The following is a 16,546-nucleotide window of genomic DNA, read 5'->3' as shown; positions in this document are numbered from 1 at the left end:
ATTGGAAAAATCTATCTATTCAAATATAATTTGTAAGTACTTGCCAATTATTTTGGATTTTTAAGTCTCTAATTTTTTTATCTTTCATCTGATTTACCTGCGGCAATTGCCTTTTTTATAGGCCATTCACTCTACTGAGGGAAATGCTTAGGAAAGATATTGTATCTATGAGAAGTAGAGAAATCCTGCATTTTCCCAGTGATTTCTGGGACTACATTTCCTCTGTCAGTAGCAATTTAGTTATAAGCATTCTCGTTGTAAGTCCTTTATAAAAGGACATTAAGTTTTGATCACTTAAAACCTGAAGTCAAAAAGGACATTAGATTTACTTTTGTAGGAATTTAAAATGTATTGTAGTAGTCAGAAACCTCAGGGGAAGGTTTCTAATAAAATCTCTGTTTAATTTATTCATATATGGAAAGACAGTCAATATTGATATATGAAATGTCAATAAAAGTAAAAAAGTATTAGCTTTCAGTGTATGTTACACTGCACAGCCTTGCCAGTTTGGATTTTTTTTCGCAAAGCATTGTTTCTCAAAGTTTCTATGTGCTTTTAAAAAAGTAATCTCTAAAGGAAAATGAAATTAGTCTGTAAGAGTCATGAAAATGGGTAGTTTAATTTTTTTTAAGCTACCATATAGAAGCGAAGGGAAAATTATCCATAATGTTTCTCATTACCATGAATGCAAATGAGGGGATAATTTTCTAACATTCATGTGTGGGATTCACTGGCTGCCTGATGGTAGCAGAGACCACTCAGCTGTTTGCTTGCTATTTTATTGTCTCTACTGCCATGGATAAAAGACAGCAGCCTAAAAAAGTGTTAAGGCAGAGAAAATATGGCAGAATATTCCATTAACATGATGTCCTCTTCAGTAAACTTCTAACTTATGCATGGATTCCTGAAATATTTACCAGTCCCAAGTTCACTGCCAAATCCTAAACCAGCAGCAAAGGGAGAAGTTTTTATTTTCCAGTCAGGGCTTCCAGGATGATACCATCTGCTCCCATAGCTCCAAACAAACCACCAGCTGTAATTCAAAACAAAATGCCCCAGGATGGAATAGTTTTCCCTTGGGGCTTTATTGCCACAAAACACAGGGCACAGGACGCAGTTTCACGTTGGCCCTCTGCTAAGGAAACATTGCCTGGAAGCCATCCAGGTCTCCCGTGGTTTTGTCTTTTCTTCTCTGTCTGACCAGCTATCAGTATGAATATGTTCCTTCTGGCCTCTTGCTGTAAAACTCATGAGGCTGGTGTTGATCTGCATTGATGGAATTGCATAGTTGGGCTAGGCTTTCTTAAGCGTGTTGTTTCCCTCCTGTTCAGCATAGATGTCCTTGTATTCCCCTTCCACCACAACTTCAAGGAATGAGTTGAAGAGCAACATTTGAATTCTGAAAGCTGTCACTGTATCTACTGCATTAGAAAGGTGGTCTTCTTGATACTGAAAGAAAATAAAAAGAGAAAATGCTTGTTTTCCAGTACAAAATTCCTGTTTAGAAATTTGCAATATGTTTTTGTTGTTATTCTCTAACAATAACTTTAAATATCTCATTTGTTTTCTATATTGTCTGTGGAAAAGACTGAGTCAATTTAAGAAAATGTCACATAATTATTAATGGAATAAATGGAAACATGGGAAGCATAGCAAATTATTTGCCTATATGTCACATTACCACTGTGAGATACATTTGAGGAGTTCTAAATGTTTAGGAAAGCAGATGTTTAACTCCCAACAGCTTCTCTTCAGCCATCCTCTTTCACCTTTCTGCCCTTCTCTAGCCAGCACATATGAGACTGAAATTAATTGAAAACTTTTGCTCACTTTCAAATGCACATTACTTCACATGGAGTACTGAGACTCATTAAGTACTTTGGCAGTTTTCCAGAGTCCCTTTCTTTCTCTGTTACTTAGCAATAAACAGAACTTTTGGGGAGGCTATTAGTTTTTTGGGCTTGGTTTTGTTGGGATTTTTTTTTTTTAAAGGAGTTTGTGCATGACTGTCTACCATTCTCTAGATCTACCACATTGCCTGTTTCTCATCTAGACCCCCTCTTTGGACGAATAAAGGTAAATATTGTTTGGTTGCACTACTATCATCTATGTTTATCTATGCCTTTCATAGCTTCACAATTCAAACAAACATTCCTACACCCAGAGGGCACACACACACACGGGCCAAACATCTTCATTATTGTTTGTGTTGCTTTATTCATCCTTCAGGTCTCCTGTAATGGCTGGAGGTCTGTTTGCCGTTAACCGGAAATGGTTTTGGGAGCTGGGAGGCTATGATCCAGGATTAGAAATATGGGGAGGAGAGCAGTATGAAATCTCCTTTAAGGTAAGTCATCAAGCCACTTTATAGAATACTTCCTTGCTGGTGTTATCACGATGCTTTCGTTCATCTGGGCTTCTGTCTTTTTTAACTAAAATGAATTTACTACAATACTTCTTTTCACTAGGAATTTCCACAGTGCCATAAGCAAATGCTCCAGAAGCCGTATAAAAACACACTGAGTGCAGCTCCCTCTGAAAACACGGTAGCTTACCACTGTCAAAGAATGAAGTTCCACCTTTTCCCTTTTATCAAGTCTTCTCCACTTACCTTTGCTCAGATGCTGCGTTTGTGCTCAAGTGTTGAGCTCAGTTCAACAAGCCAACAGAGAATTAATCCAGCAGAAAAGAAAATTGAATAGTTTTTCTGTCCAGATCAACAAGTTTAATCATCTCTGGGGATACGGTCCCCTGTAGTCAGCTCAAGAAAAAGGGTAGAAATAGAGAAATTCACAGGAAGAAAGGCTTCTTTCAATAGCAGTGGATCACTAGAGCAGCTCACCTGCCATGAGCTGTTATCTGCAGGCCAGCTGTTCCAAAGGAAACTTTTTAAAATTGCATTTAAATTATTGTAATGGTATATGGGTCATTCAAGTACTCAGGTTATGTACAACCAGCCATGTTACAGTACACCTTCATATCCTCTATGTGGACATGTGTATTGAAATCAGTTACTTGGCATTTACATGTAGAGCTGAAAGTCTTGTTACTTTCTACATGTAAGAAAAGTATTTTTATTAGTTTACTGAGGACTAACATGTCTAATTTTGAGTTTATTTTCCAGTATACCCAAGGACATAAAAATTTTACTTCATGGTCTCTACATGCAAAGTTTTGCAAGGGCTTGATAGAGTTTCCTGACTTAGATTATTTGAGTCAAATGTGTTTGGATAGAGCTTGAAACTGAAATTGCAATTCAAATTTACCTCCAGGATCTTTCCAGCCTACTTCCAAACTCTGTCAGTGTAAAGCTCTTTAGATAAATATAACATGTCAGCCATGACTAATATCAGATATCTTGCAGCTGAGTTTCAGCTGCAATTAAAACAATGCTGAGGCCATTCTCTTGACTGAAACGTACAGTGTCACCCAGCACTGGTTTTCCAGCCTCTCTTTACAAGAGTTCCAAGAACTGCAAAATGTTTTGCATTAACTGGCTTACTCTTGTGTTTCTCCAAATCATTTTTATACTTCAGGAAAATAAAACAGGAAGGCAGGGGAAACTCAATAGCTAGACTGTATGTTTAGAATATATTGATTTACCTTGTGTCCATTTAGATTGTTTCAGAGGCAAATATAAGTAGTTACTTGTAGCTGTCACAATGGACTCTGACAGGTCACCCATGATTTTATTATCCTATTTCAAACTTTCCTTTTATTCATCATCGCAAAGAATATACTTGTTGTTCTCTCCAGACTTTGTATAGAAACCATGGTAACACAACTGGAAATTGAGATACCAGACCTTCCCAGTGTGTTTTGTTCAAGTGATAGATTTTTTTTTTTTTTTTGGAGGCAGCTGTGGCACACTGGGTCTCATTTCAGTCATATCTCTGGATCTGTCTCATTAGTATATAATAACCTTAGGGTCCTTGTCCTTTCTTACTAGCGTTAAAAGAAGAAAAAAATAGTCTTTAGAAATTACTGCCAAGTAGGAGTAAATTCTTATTGGAAGAATTTAAGAGATGTAAAATAAATAAAAAAATGTTGTTTAGTTTGGAATAACAAAAAATTGGAAAAAATCACAGAGGTGGAAGAGAAAAAGAGAAAGAACTGTGGTTTTTTATGTCAGAATCACCACAATCAGCTTGGGAAAGGTTTCTGCTTCAGCAGATTCTGCTGTAGCTATAGATTGAGTTATCTTAAAACTTATTAAATGAGGACAAGTTGGCCAGACAGTTCAATTTACCAGATCTGTTGAGAAAACTTGGTAAGATAGTGGACTTCCAAATTGTTCCAAAGTCAGTGAAAGTCAGTGAGAAAGCTGAATAACCAGACTGGTCCAGCTGCCTTGGCTTCACTTGAGTGAATCTAGAGATGACAATTTACTCTTTCTTAGAGCATCCACATCTATGGCCTGTGGAAGCGTTGTCAGACAGGTGCTGTGTGTTGATGCCACATCTTACTTTAATTTGCTTGGCAAATAATTATTTGGGGTACTGTGGATGGTGACAGCCACAAAATGTCTCAAAATATGACCTATTCATTAAATAGTTTCTTAGATTGAATTTTACGTAAGAAAGTATTCAGGATTTTAATTTTTGGCAACATCAGGGTCCATTTTTTTTTTAATTAAAAAGGTGTATGACATCTTGCTGACAGTACTCTTGGGTGTGTGCTAGACTTGTGAAAGCTGCAAAGCACTGGAGCTTACCTGATTAATAGCATCTCTTCACAAGAATGAGGAAAGCCACTATTTGGGAAATCCTAGATTTAAAACTATTAGATTTAAATCTATTTACTACAGTTTAGGTAGTAATCACCACTATACAGAGTAGCAAAACATACTAATGTCCTGTGTTTCCTGAAGACCCTTGTGGTTGACCTTGGCTGTTTGCCAGGTGCCCAGCAAAGCTGCTCTAACCCCCCCTCCTCACGTGACTAAGGGAAAGGGAACATAACAAAAGTCTCCTGGATCAAGATAAGGAGAGGGAGAGATCACTCACCACTTACCATCATGGGCAAAGGTGACCTGAACTGGGGAAAAAACATTTTATTACTGATCAAATCAGAGTAGAGCAATAAGAAATAAATGCAAATTTTAAAATACTTTCCCCCACCCTTCCCTTCTTCTCAACTTCCCTCCCAATTTTCTCCTCCTCCTCTCTCTCAGGGGAACAGGAAATGGGGACTACAGTCAGTTCATCATGTGTTGTCTCTGCTGCTCCTTCCTCCTCAGGGAGAGGAGTCCTCACAATCTTAACCTGCTCCAGCATGAGGTCCCCCAGGGGCAGCAGGTCCTCTGTGATCTCTACTCCACCATGAACCTTTCAGGGGCTGCAGGGGCACAACTGTCTCACCATGGTGTTCACCACAGGCTGCAAGGGAATCTCTGCTCCAGCACCTGGGGCACCTCCTCCCCCTCCTTCTTCCCTGACTTTGATGTCTGCAGAGCTGATGCTCTCAGGGGTTGTCACTGCTCTCTCCGGCTAAAGTTGCACAGTAACTTTTCCCTGTTCTTAAATCTGTTATGCCAGAGGCACTGCCGCCGTCGCTGGTGGCCTTGGACCCCAGGGCATGTCTGTCCTGGAGCCAGCTGGCATTGGCCCTGTTGAACCTGAGGGAAGCTTCTGGCAGCTTCTCTCAGAAGCCACCTCTATTGCCACCCTGCTACCAAAACCTGGACGTGAAAACCCAGTGCAATCCTTTGCACTAGACATTCCTTAGGCATCGTAAATCATACCAAAACAAAAATGCTAATGCTGGTTCCCTCTTCTCTTGAAGATAGTCATCTGTATCGACAGTTGTTTTATCCTTATCCATGCCAATACATTTTTTTAAATTCTCTTTATCCCTGTTTTCCAAAGCACACCTCCAAGTTCATTAATCCCTTTCATTATCATCATAATCACTATTAATTCCCTCCACAGCTGTCAATCTTGGCAGCAGATAGGGAGTGGAGGAGCATTACCACTTATTAGTGCAGTTGTAATCTATATGAAGGATGGACAAATGTGGAATATTGCCAGTTTTCTCAGAATTTTAGAGGTGCTGGTGAGTATTATTGGAATACCCACAGTCATCAGTTCCCAGTTTACATGGTACAGTTTTAATATTTCCTGACAGGAAAATCCCACTTCACCTCCAGTAAATGGTTTTGCAATTTTCAGACCCATTGACTGTAGATTTGCTGTCAGTGATCCTATTTTTCAATTTTTCTTTCATTTAGAGGAACATTCTCACTGTGTGTAAAAGTTCACAGGAAAATATTGTTCTTTCTCCTTTTCTACAACTGCCAAATCTGTTTTTTTGGCTTATATTTCAAGAAGAGTGAAAAAATCCCATAAAATTTTTATATTCTTATTTTCTACAACTTTTTCAGCCCCACTGTTGTAATACATTTCTCCTGTTTGCAGTCCATCCCTCTTGCACAATATGAAGAACACCAAGTTGTTGCTTTTGCATGCAATACTTGATATTCCTCTTCCACCATTTACAGTTTGTATTCTCCCTTCATTTCAATGTACCTCACTGTTTTCTGTCCTGTTACTGACTCTCAGCAGCAGTATATTTCTCAGTAAGTTTTGAAGCCTAATCCAAAGTCCATTCAGTACCCTCTAAATCCTTTGAATAATTTGCTGTATGTTTATGTTCCTTATCCCCAGCGACACATCCTCCACTGCTCAAAAATCATGAGTCTCTTACTACAGTAATTATGACTACAGTATAGCATATGGATTGGAATCTCAGTCTTGCATGCACAGTATTTACATTTTCCAGGTAGTTTCCAGGCTGGATCACTCATAAACCAGAGAGATAAGGTGGGGGAATTACAAGAGAAGCCAGAATTCAATTTAAAAGACAAAGAAGTAATGTGAAAGGAGAGTGATTCACCCAAAATCCCACAGGAGCTGTAGAACAGAGCCAAAAAATACATCTGTGGCATCTAAACTCCAGTTAGGAACAAAGCCACATAACCACAGCTTAATTTCTTTTAAAGCTTGTGTTAATGCCTGCTTTTTGCTTTCAACCATCCCTATAAAATGTTTTGCAACATTCTGTTGGAAGGAGCCATATAAAGATAAATTGTGAGATAGTCTCTAGTTGACACATAAACTACTCTTTTGATCTTTCCAAGCTGGAATTGCATTATTCTGGTTTCATCTTTGTTTTTTATACCTCAGCTGCAGACCAGATTCATTGCTTTTGTAAGAAGGAGACATTAACGATCCTGAGAGTTTCATTGCTTCTGATATAATTTTGCCAAATGTCCCACACTACCTGAGTTTCTTTCATGGTATGCTGGAGGTCTGTAATACTTAACACAGAAGTCATTCTCCAATTTCTTGTATTTAGTGCATGTGACAGAAAAACGCACATTTTAAAGACAAAATTGCCAGAATTGATCTTCTCAGGAAAGTATAAAAAATGCTTCTATTGCCATTCTGAAGCTGAAAGATAAACAGGAACAGCTGCTAAATATCCTTCAAGGCAGCCCAAGATTCATTTCAATTACCCTGCACAGCATACCTCAGGTGCAGCGCAGCATTTTCAGGTTTTATATCTATCAAATATAAGCCTAACACAGTGTTATTGCCTCCCACTTGTTATTGCCTCAGCATATCTGACTGGGGTTTCTTTTTTTTTTATTTTATTTTATACTGTTACCCTACTGCTTTAGGGGAAATGCAATATATGTCTATTGCAGCTCTCATTGCCTCAGTTAAAGTAATATTGGCCTATATATATATATATACATACATGTATGTACATATATCTGTAATTTCTGCTTTCTTTTCTTGTCTTTTAAATTTTTGCTGGGGCTGACCTTTGAGTCACACTGCTATGCTGTCCATTCTTCAAAGGCTAAGAAGCCTTAATTAATCACAGCAATAATTTGTCTAGCCTTTGAAATGACACCTCCTTTAGAAAAACAAGAACAAATAGTAAACATAGGTCCGCACTTTCACTGGGCACTGGGTTGTTTGAAGACAGCCACAGAGAGCAAATTTCCACTTAAAAAAATACAAATTATGTAACATACAAAGGAAATATTGTTAGAAAAATAAACAGCATTATTTTAATACTCTTGCTTTTGTGATAATTTACTATGTTTATGCGTGTTTTCCTGTGAATTTACTGTCATGAGATGAAACAGGTGAGGATTTCAAGGTTAATTTAAGAGGCAGATTTTACAAAATTTTTGTTTTAAGAAAATTATCCTCGTGTCTGTATGGCATGACTTTTTGCAAGATTGCTTTGGGTGGCAATAAGCTATTTTGGCTTGGAGGCAGAGCATTCATTTGAGTCTCCATTCCCAATCTACCAGCAAACTTCCTCCTTAAGAAGGACTGTGCTTACTAAGAGAGTAAATGGGGTGTCCAGAGGCACCTACCCAGAGCTCCTATGGCTTAGTCAATTCTGGGATGGCAGGTAGTAAACAGCAGCTTCCTGAGTAGCTCTCAACTCTATCTGACTGCACATCAGTGTCCATGGAGTTTAAGGACAAAGCCCCACTTTCGCCACTTTCAAGCCTTCCTTAGACATTTACATTAGTGTATTTAGGTTTGCTCTGTAATGAAATTAGATCTTCAAACATTTCATTATCAGGTCTCAGTTGGATGCTATGGCTAATTGCTAAGGGGCTGTAAGGGCTGATACAAAAATGATCTGTAAGAAGCAGCTACCTAAATCACTTTGTCATTCAAGCCTTCACTCCAACCCCTATTTTCACCATTCACAGTATGAATAGCACAGTCAGTCAGGGGCTGGATTCCTGGACCAGGCAGATTTACCCACTATAACACAAACAGGCAAGCACAATGAAAGTGGCCAAACTTAAACTCCCTTCCAACCCAAACTATTCCATTTCTATTTCTATATTTCTATATTTCTATATTTCTATATTTCTATATTTCTATATTTCTATATTTCTATATTTCTATATTTCTATATTTCTATATTTCTATATTTCTATATTTCTATATTTCTATATTTCTATATTTCTATATTTCTATATATTTTATAATTTTCTTTTGAACATGCTCTGCTTTTGCACAGTGAGGTTCTGGATGGGAGAGTCTGCCACGTTACCATATCCCAGTGACCAGCGTGCCAAGAAGACCACCATGACTGTGGGAGGGGTCAGCACAGAATGATGTGGGTTTTTTACATCCACATTAGTTAAAATGTACTTTTTTGCCTCATTTGTTTCCAGGAATCATTCTTTCATTCACTTGCTTTCTGTCTGCTTTCCAGGTGTGGATGTGTGGAGGTGGCATGTATGATGTTCCATGCTCTCGAGTTGGACACATCTACAGAAAGTATGTCCCGTATAAAGTCCCTTCTGGAACCAGCCTTGCACGGGTGAGTAATTGGGTCTTGCTGGTTTTCATTTTCATTCATTATCAGTCCCTTCATTCCTTGTGAACCAGTTTCCAGTAAACTATTAAAATGGAAAATGAATGTTTCTTTATTTTTCTGAAATGAGATGTGCAATTACTGCAGTTATCCTGCCTTTCAGAGATAAGATTGCCAAGAATAAAATGGAAGCTTAAAATTACAGGGTTGGACGTCTCGGCACAGAAGCACGTTTCACGCTGATTCAAAAGAGCCTAGGAATAACCCAAGGCTTGTGGTCCTCAAATTGCAGTGAGACAGTGTTGTCAGTCGTAGTTTTTGTTAGCAGGACCAATTTGAATGCACATTTTCTTATCACTCAGCAGAACTGGCAGAATCTCATGGAAGGGATGTTTTCTGAGGCAAAGGGACTGAGTAACAATTATTTGAGCGTCTGTCTGATTATTGTGTAAAATCTGGTTGTGGAATACAGCCAGCTTGGAGCTCTGAGAGTGAGAAATTACAAGACCTCTAGACATTTCTCAAAGACTACTGAACACATTCATATCCATGAGGGGGCTTTTTGCTCAAGAGAAAATGTTCTGTAACTTTCTGGAGATGTTCCCTGGATGTCAAAAGATGGGAGATGAAGGGCACAGATGTAGCTTCCAGGAAGATACTGGTATTTATTCATGCTTGAGTTTAATCTTTTCTGGTTTAGAGGGTTTTTTTTTTATAATAAAATGGCATTAATATTAAAGTCTGCATATTGCCATAGGGTAATACTTTATGAATCATAGTTTTTTCTTAATAATGAAAATGTGGTATGAATAAAAGAATGAATTTCTTGCTTTGAGTGGGAGATATTCTCGGTTTCAGCACCGCAGGATCAGGCTTGCTGTACTAACTGCAGCAGAAAAAGGAGGCTGCCTGTGCTGCTTGCCTGCCAGCTGGCTAGACAGAAAGAAGAATTTGCATTAACAGGACATCAGTGGTACACAATTCAGTAATGGAATTAGTTGTGGGAGCAAAAACTGTATTGACTAAATTGTGAGATTATTATCTTGCCCAAGTATAGCTCTATGTCCTGTCAGAATTGCCCCATCCAGATTTTTGGACTGCCTGAATGAAACTGCTTCATTTATGATATTCCCTGCAAAAAATCACACAGAACTGGAAATAAGAAATTCAAACCTCAGTCTCTGTTTTCTTCTGTTACAGCACATAGTATCTCATTAGAGAATGTGCTCTCTCATGCACTACCTGTAGGAGCAAAATAGAGTAATTTCTATTTGTGCTACTGGCATCTTGCACGGTTCTGTGCTGAACTGACTTTCATGGTGGCACTGTGAATGCCTACAACCATCAGGAAGCCACAGCCTGCAGCCTGCCTGTACTACTTATTTTACCTTGATTTCAATAAATCATTTATGAAATATTACTGAAAAAACATTTCTAGTTATAAATCTGATATCTCTGCCCATGCACAGACTGATTACTTTATAACATGTGGGAAAAGATCTAGTGGTGGGTCGTATCCTTCATTGGGTAGTTCTCTCTGTGTTGTGACAGTCCAAAACATGATGCTTAGGTAAATTTGTGACATATAGTTATCACTAACAGAAACTTTGAATTTTCAGATTCACAGCTTCTTTCCAGGTACAGTATTCTTTCCATTGCATCGAGGCTAACAAGAGCACAAGAGCATCTGTATGTTTTGTTCTTTTGGGCTCTTTCAATAACTAGGCAAGAAAGAGAATTTTGTCCTTGACCCATCATATTGTGTGTAATTTAAAATCTAAAAATATACTCTTTTGCTCATCCTTTCCAGAAAAAAAAAAATCAAGGACAGATTAATCTTCAGTGTGTCAGCCCTAAATGGAGCTGTTAGCCAAAATAATATTAGACAAGCATCCACAGGGGTGGCCTGGATATTTCAACTGTCTTTGCTTTATCCTCCAAATGTTACATTATTCAAAGACTATAATCTACGCTTTATGAGTTTTTTATCAAAAACTTTGTTCTAGTTCAAATATATAATGAGTAACACACTCAAGAATATCTGGAAATATTATCCCCACTGCCAAAAGGAGTACTTTTCACTACTAAGTAGTTTCCACAATGGTTTTTACTAAATCCTTCTGCTGTTTAAAGGAGCGTGCCAGAGATGCAGTTCACAAAGGAATGAGCCCAAAAAGCCCAGCTCTGATTCTATAAATGAGTGCAAGAGACCTTTGTTAATCAAGGGAGAATTTCCCCTTGTGCAGATACTGCCTAAAAGGTTGACAGATTTTCCCATCATTTTCCCCAGCAACAGCAGAAGGGAAATGGGGACTGGAATTAGGAAGAGAACAGAGCTCCCAGACAAATTCAGGCACAGCCCAAATCATGCCATGGGTTTCCTTTCAAGCTGTTTGAGCTTATGTTTACCCTTAAAACATAATCTTTAAAGTGAGCATTTTAACTTCCCTTGGGATTTCACCTCTCTTTATTTTTTAGCAGTGAGTTTCAACACACAGTTTCAGCCAGCTACATAATACTTGACCAATCTCAGTATCTGCTTAGAGAGCTGTAACCTGGCGTGAGAATCATGTCTGCTTTAATAAATCAGAGACCTGTCAAAACCTTTGTTGCACCTCCCCATCGCTAAATAATCATTATTGTACCACACATAATAGTATGGATCATGACATCAATTTTATGTCTTACCTGTCACTCAAGATTGGGGAAGCTTATGCATTTTGGTTGCTGCCACATCCCACATAAATTGAAAAGCATACACATATAAAACAGTTAGTAATATTGTTTGGTGATGCAGAGCAAAATTAAAGAAAGCCGTAAACGTGTAGCTTTATAAACAGGTTCTGACAACTAAATGTAGATAAAAAGACTGAATGTTTTTTGTCTGAAGATGTCTTAAAATATTGCTGCTTGCCGAAAGCAGTCAGTGTTAAATTTACAGGCAATTGCACATAAAGAAATATTAATAGGCATGCAGATGTCAACACTGATTCCACTTTTTAACCTGGAAACATCACATAATTATTAATTCATTCCAAACCTGTAAATCTGCACAAAACTGCAGTAAATAATAACTAATGTCACCTGTTTGTTTTGGGTAAGGCATGTTTAGAAAGCAAACATCCAGATCCTAAAACTGCTGAATTGTTCTACTGGATTATTTTAGTTGCTTTTTGTATTTCTGATTCTTGGTTCCGTTTCAACAATTTCAGCTAAGCCATTTACTTTTAGCAAGTTACCTATGAAATTGGACTGCAGAATATTCTTAGCATTTTCTTCTAGGTGTATCTCAATTTACTGTTTATTTTCTTTGGTTTTCTACTTACTTTTTGAGTGGTTTTTTTTTTTTTTTTTTCTATTTGTGATCCTATAAAAGCTGTAAGAAATATATCAATAAAATCTCACTGTTCCATAGGATTTGCAGAGATGAACTAAGTTTCAAAATATATCCACAGAATTTCTTTTTCTTGCAGGTATTTTACACAGCATTTTAGGATTAGCCACAGAGCATTAGCACATTAGGCCTTTTTGAAGGGGAGGGCAATCCCACTGAAATTCCAATTGGATGCTAACCCAGCAGAGTGGTGAATCCTAACCTTAAGTTAAATTCCTCCCTGTCTGCCAGGACATGGGATCCCACAGTTTAGCTATCAAAAAAGATCACAAAGAAGATGGAGAACTAGATATTCTTGGACAATAACTACATCAAAATGGTGGTAGCTACTTTTCAGGATTTACTGCATAGACTAGCATTGGAAACCCAAGTTATGAGGCGAAATAAATCTATTTGGAGTCAAGCCCCTGAACTCTTCCAGGCTCAGCTGCTGGGATGGGCAATGGACTGTATGGGTCTGTAACACAAGCATGGCAACAGCCAGCAAATTTGTGCAGATGTTCTTGTAGTGTCATTCTGTGTTCCACAGCCCCTGACAGCCACAGAGCTAGGGGCAGGCAGCATCCTCACTGGGACCAGAAACATCCCTGCCCCCAGACTCTGCAGGTTGGCCTCATTTGAGCAAGAGGTTTAGATTTTCCAATGCATGGATCTATTTTTGTGTACCTGGTGGAGATACAAACTTTTATAGAGAGGATGAAATCCTGTTTGTTTTCAGATGACGTCTGTGGAATTTCAGCTCTAGGTATTTGCAAACTACTGGCTGAACATAAATAGGCTCTTGCTTCTCTGCCAGCTGTGCTAACTCATAGAAGATTTATTTATATACCACACGAGCTTTGTCATCTAGTTAGAATACTGTCTTCCATGCAGATGCATTTCTTTTATGCCTGCAGACATCTCTTTATTTGGGTTGGGTTTTGCTGGTTCTTGGAGTTTTTTACATAAATATTTCTGATATGAAACTTTCCCCAGTTAAGTTTAAAACACAGTTATGTGTAAAGAACCAAAATAAGATACCCAAGAAGGGGAAATATTGACAAACAATTGCACTGTGTAAATTAAGAGGGAGTAAGGGGAGAAAGGGAAAGGTAGAAACCCCCTAGATAAGGCTTAACTGATGTGGGCAGGTTAAAGTATTAAAAGCTGAACATCACAGGATTGTGGTTGGTGTCCAGGAAATGTTTTATTCTTTTTCTGCTGTAGAAATTCACCAAAATGGTAAACTTTGTGTTCTGACACTGATGGAAGGATCTTTGCACAAAACTGAGAGTATCGTTCTTCTCCTCGTGAGTGCTCTGGAGTTTTATACCCTGCTGCTTCTGGCATATTAATCCATACTTGTTGGATGAGCTCCTCCAGTCACTTTGTTCTCCTCTCCTCTCCTCTCCTCTCCTCTCCTCTCCTCTCCTCTCCTCTCCTCTCCTCTCCTCTCCTCTCCTCTCCTCTCCTCTCCTCTCCTCTCCTCTCCTCTCCTCTCCTCTCCTCTCCTCTCCTCTCCTCTCCTCTCCTCTCCTCTCCTCTCCTCTCCTCTCCTCTCCTCTCCTCTCCTCTCCTCTCCTCTCCTCTCCTCTCCTCTCCTCTCCTCTCCTCTCCTCTCCTCTCCTCTCCTCTCCTCTCCTCTCCTTCATTGTAACATTATGCTACCAATATTCCAGAGGAACACAGAGTTGTCTTGACTGGATAGATCCCGATGCACTTTTAAAATACATTTTGCGTAAAACAAACTGTATATTGTATTATTTCCAGCCAAATTAAATGCAGCTGCTTGTAGAGGTAAACAGGGCACCCATTTTGAATTAGCCACAATACTGTGCTTCACAAAACAAAAATAGAAAAATTCAAATTGGTAAGATGATGTAGGCGAGGTGAAAATAATACCACTTGAATTTTACTAGGAAAAAAAAGAGATTAATCTGCCAAGATTGTTGTGTTATTCTTGGCAAGAAAACAGTAATGTTCCCTCTTACATTTCACAACCAAAATACAGTCGGGCCTCAGACATGCTGTGGTGATTTGTATTTGACTGGCATAATTGAAAGTGATTTTGTTGTCCTGTCTCCTGTAACAAATACCAGCTGGTGACATCCAGCTTCCTGGAAAATGTTCAGATTAAATGCAGGACAATAGGATTTCATTACAGGTTTCAAATGTTCCAGTAGTAGTTTGATATTGACAAAAGTGAAGTCTATTGATTGAGATCAGGGTCAGTTTCATGTGATGAGATAGACACAAAAGCAGAAAAAAACCACTTATGCAGGTGAAATGAAACAAATGATAAAACCATTGTGCTCCTTTAGAGACACCTGATAAAAATCTTTAGAACATCTGGAATAACTAAGAACAGGAATTACTGTGTTATATTAGTTCAAGGGCTGCATCTAAAATGCTAATTGGAAAAGCTGCACCTAGAGGATGGAGGTGTGCCGGCTCGCAGGATAGCTCAGGAGCTCTCTTACGAGTGCTGTCATCTCAATCCAGCACACCTTCCACAGTGACAAAGTGAGGAACTACCCCTGTCATATTAGATACTAATCCAATTAAACTTTGCTTAGAGCTTTTATTTATGGACCTGTCCTTTAACATGTCCCTGTCTCACCCTGATGTTCCATTCTCATGGTCAGTGTCTGCTTTCTTCTCACTGAGTATTATCACGTCTCTTGAAAATGACAGATGATCTTACACACTTAAAAAGGGACAGTCATTTGATCACAGAGGTGCATCTATCCTGCTCACTGAACAAAATGGCCCATGAAAAATTTTCTTTTTTCAAGTGCGGAAGTCTTAATTTGTCTCTCTCTTTCTCCAGTCAAGTTGATTTAAACTCTTTTATTGAAGTCTGCTGCGCTGGCTTTGGCTGAGATAGAGTTAATTTTCTTCAGAGTAATTAGTATGGGGCTGTGTTTTGGATTAGTGCTGGAAACTGTGATCAATGTGGAGACATTTTCCTTATTGCTCAGCAGGGCCTTTTCTGCTCTTCACACCACCACCTCCACCGAGCAAGCAGGGTGAGGAGCTGGGAAGCGACGCAGCTAGAACAGCTGATCCAAACTGACCACAGGGATATTCCAGACCATATGGCATCAGGTTCAGTGTATAAAGCTGAGGAAGAAGGAGGAAAAAGGGGTGTTTAGAGTGATGGTGTTTGTGCTCCCAGGTCACTATTAGGCGTGAGGGAGCCATCTCCTTTCCTGGAGATGGCTGAACACCTGCCTTTCCATGGGGAGAGGTGAATGGCTTCGCTTGTGTGCACAGTTTTTCCTTTCCCTGTTAAATTGTCTTTATCTCAACTCTTGAGTTCTCTCACTTTCACTCTTTGGATTCTCTCTCCCACTCCTTTAAGGAGGACTGAGTAAGTGGCTGTGTGGTGCTTACTTGTCAGTTGAGGTTAAACCGTGATATCCATGTGTCCATGACATTGTAACTTACTGTCTTGTAGGCTATCGTTGATTAAAAATGCAAAGCAAAATCGCAGTCTTAAATGTGTGAGTTCATATAAATTTAAATAAAATTTGTCTAAATGTAAACCCAGTGGTAAAGAATTTACCAGAGAGTAAAATTGTAACAGTGATTAAGATTATATCAAGAATGTGTAAATGAGCAACTGATGACAGCTGATGACTCAGTGTGGTTGCTGTCACTGTTGTATTCATCTCACAGTTTCTTTGTGACAGCTGTTACAACCTAACATATAGAAATATGCATCTACTGAAATACCATTGGCCTTATTTATTCCCATGCAGAAATTTTCCACTGAAAATGACAAAAGAGAGAGCAAATTCTTATGGGCCT

General features: G+C 38.7%; 1 protein-coding gene across 1 annotated transcript in view; it reads left to right on the top strand.

Annotated features, from left to right (window-relative positions):
* GALNTL6 (polypeptide N-acetylgalactosaminyltransferase like 6) overlaps nt 1-16,546 on the top strand; it is a 430,140-nt gene that overhangs the window by 380,747 nt on the left and 32,847 nt on the right. The window contains exons 7-8 of the mRNA XM_063156201.1: nt 2,230-2,347; nt 9,259-9,366. Coding sequence (XP_063012271.1) covers nt 2,230-2,347; nt 9,259-9,366 — 226 coding nt within the window. The remainder of the gene's footprint in view (nt 1-2,229; nt 2,348-9,258; nt 9,367-16,546) is intronic.

This window comes from Melospiza melodia, chromosome 5 (assembly GCF_035770615.1).
Source record: "Melospiza melodia melodia isolate bMelMel2 chromosome 5, bMelMel2.pri, whole genome shotgun sequence".
NCBI lineage: Eukaryota > Metazoa > Chordata > Aves > Passeriformes > Passerellidae > Melospiza > Melospiza melodia.
The sequence above is the reverse complement of the archived record's forward strand: the minus strand, read 5'-3'. Positions and strand labels throughout refer to the sequence as shown.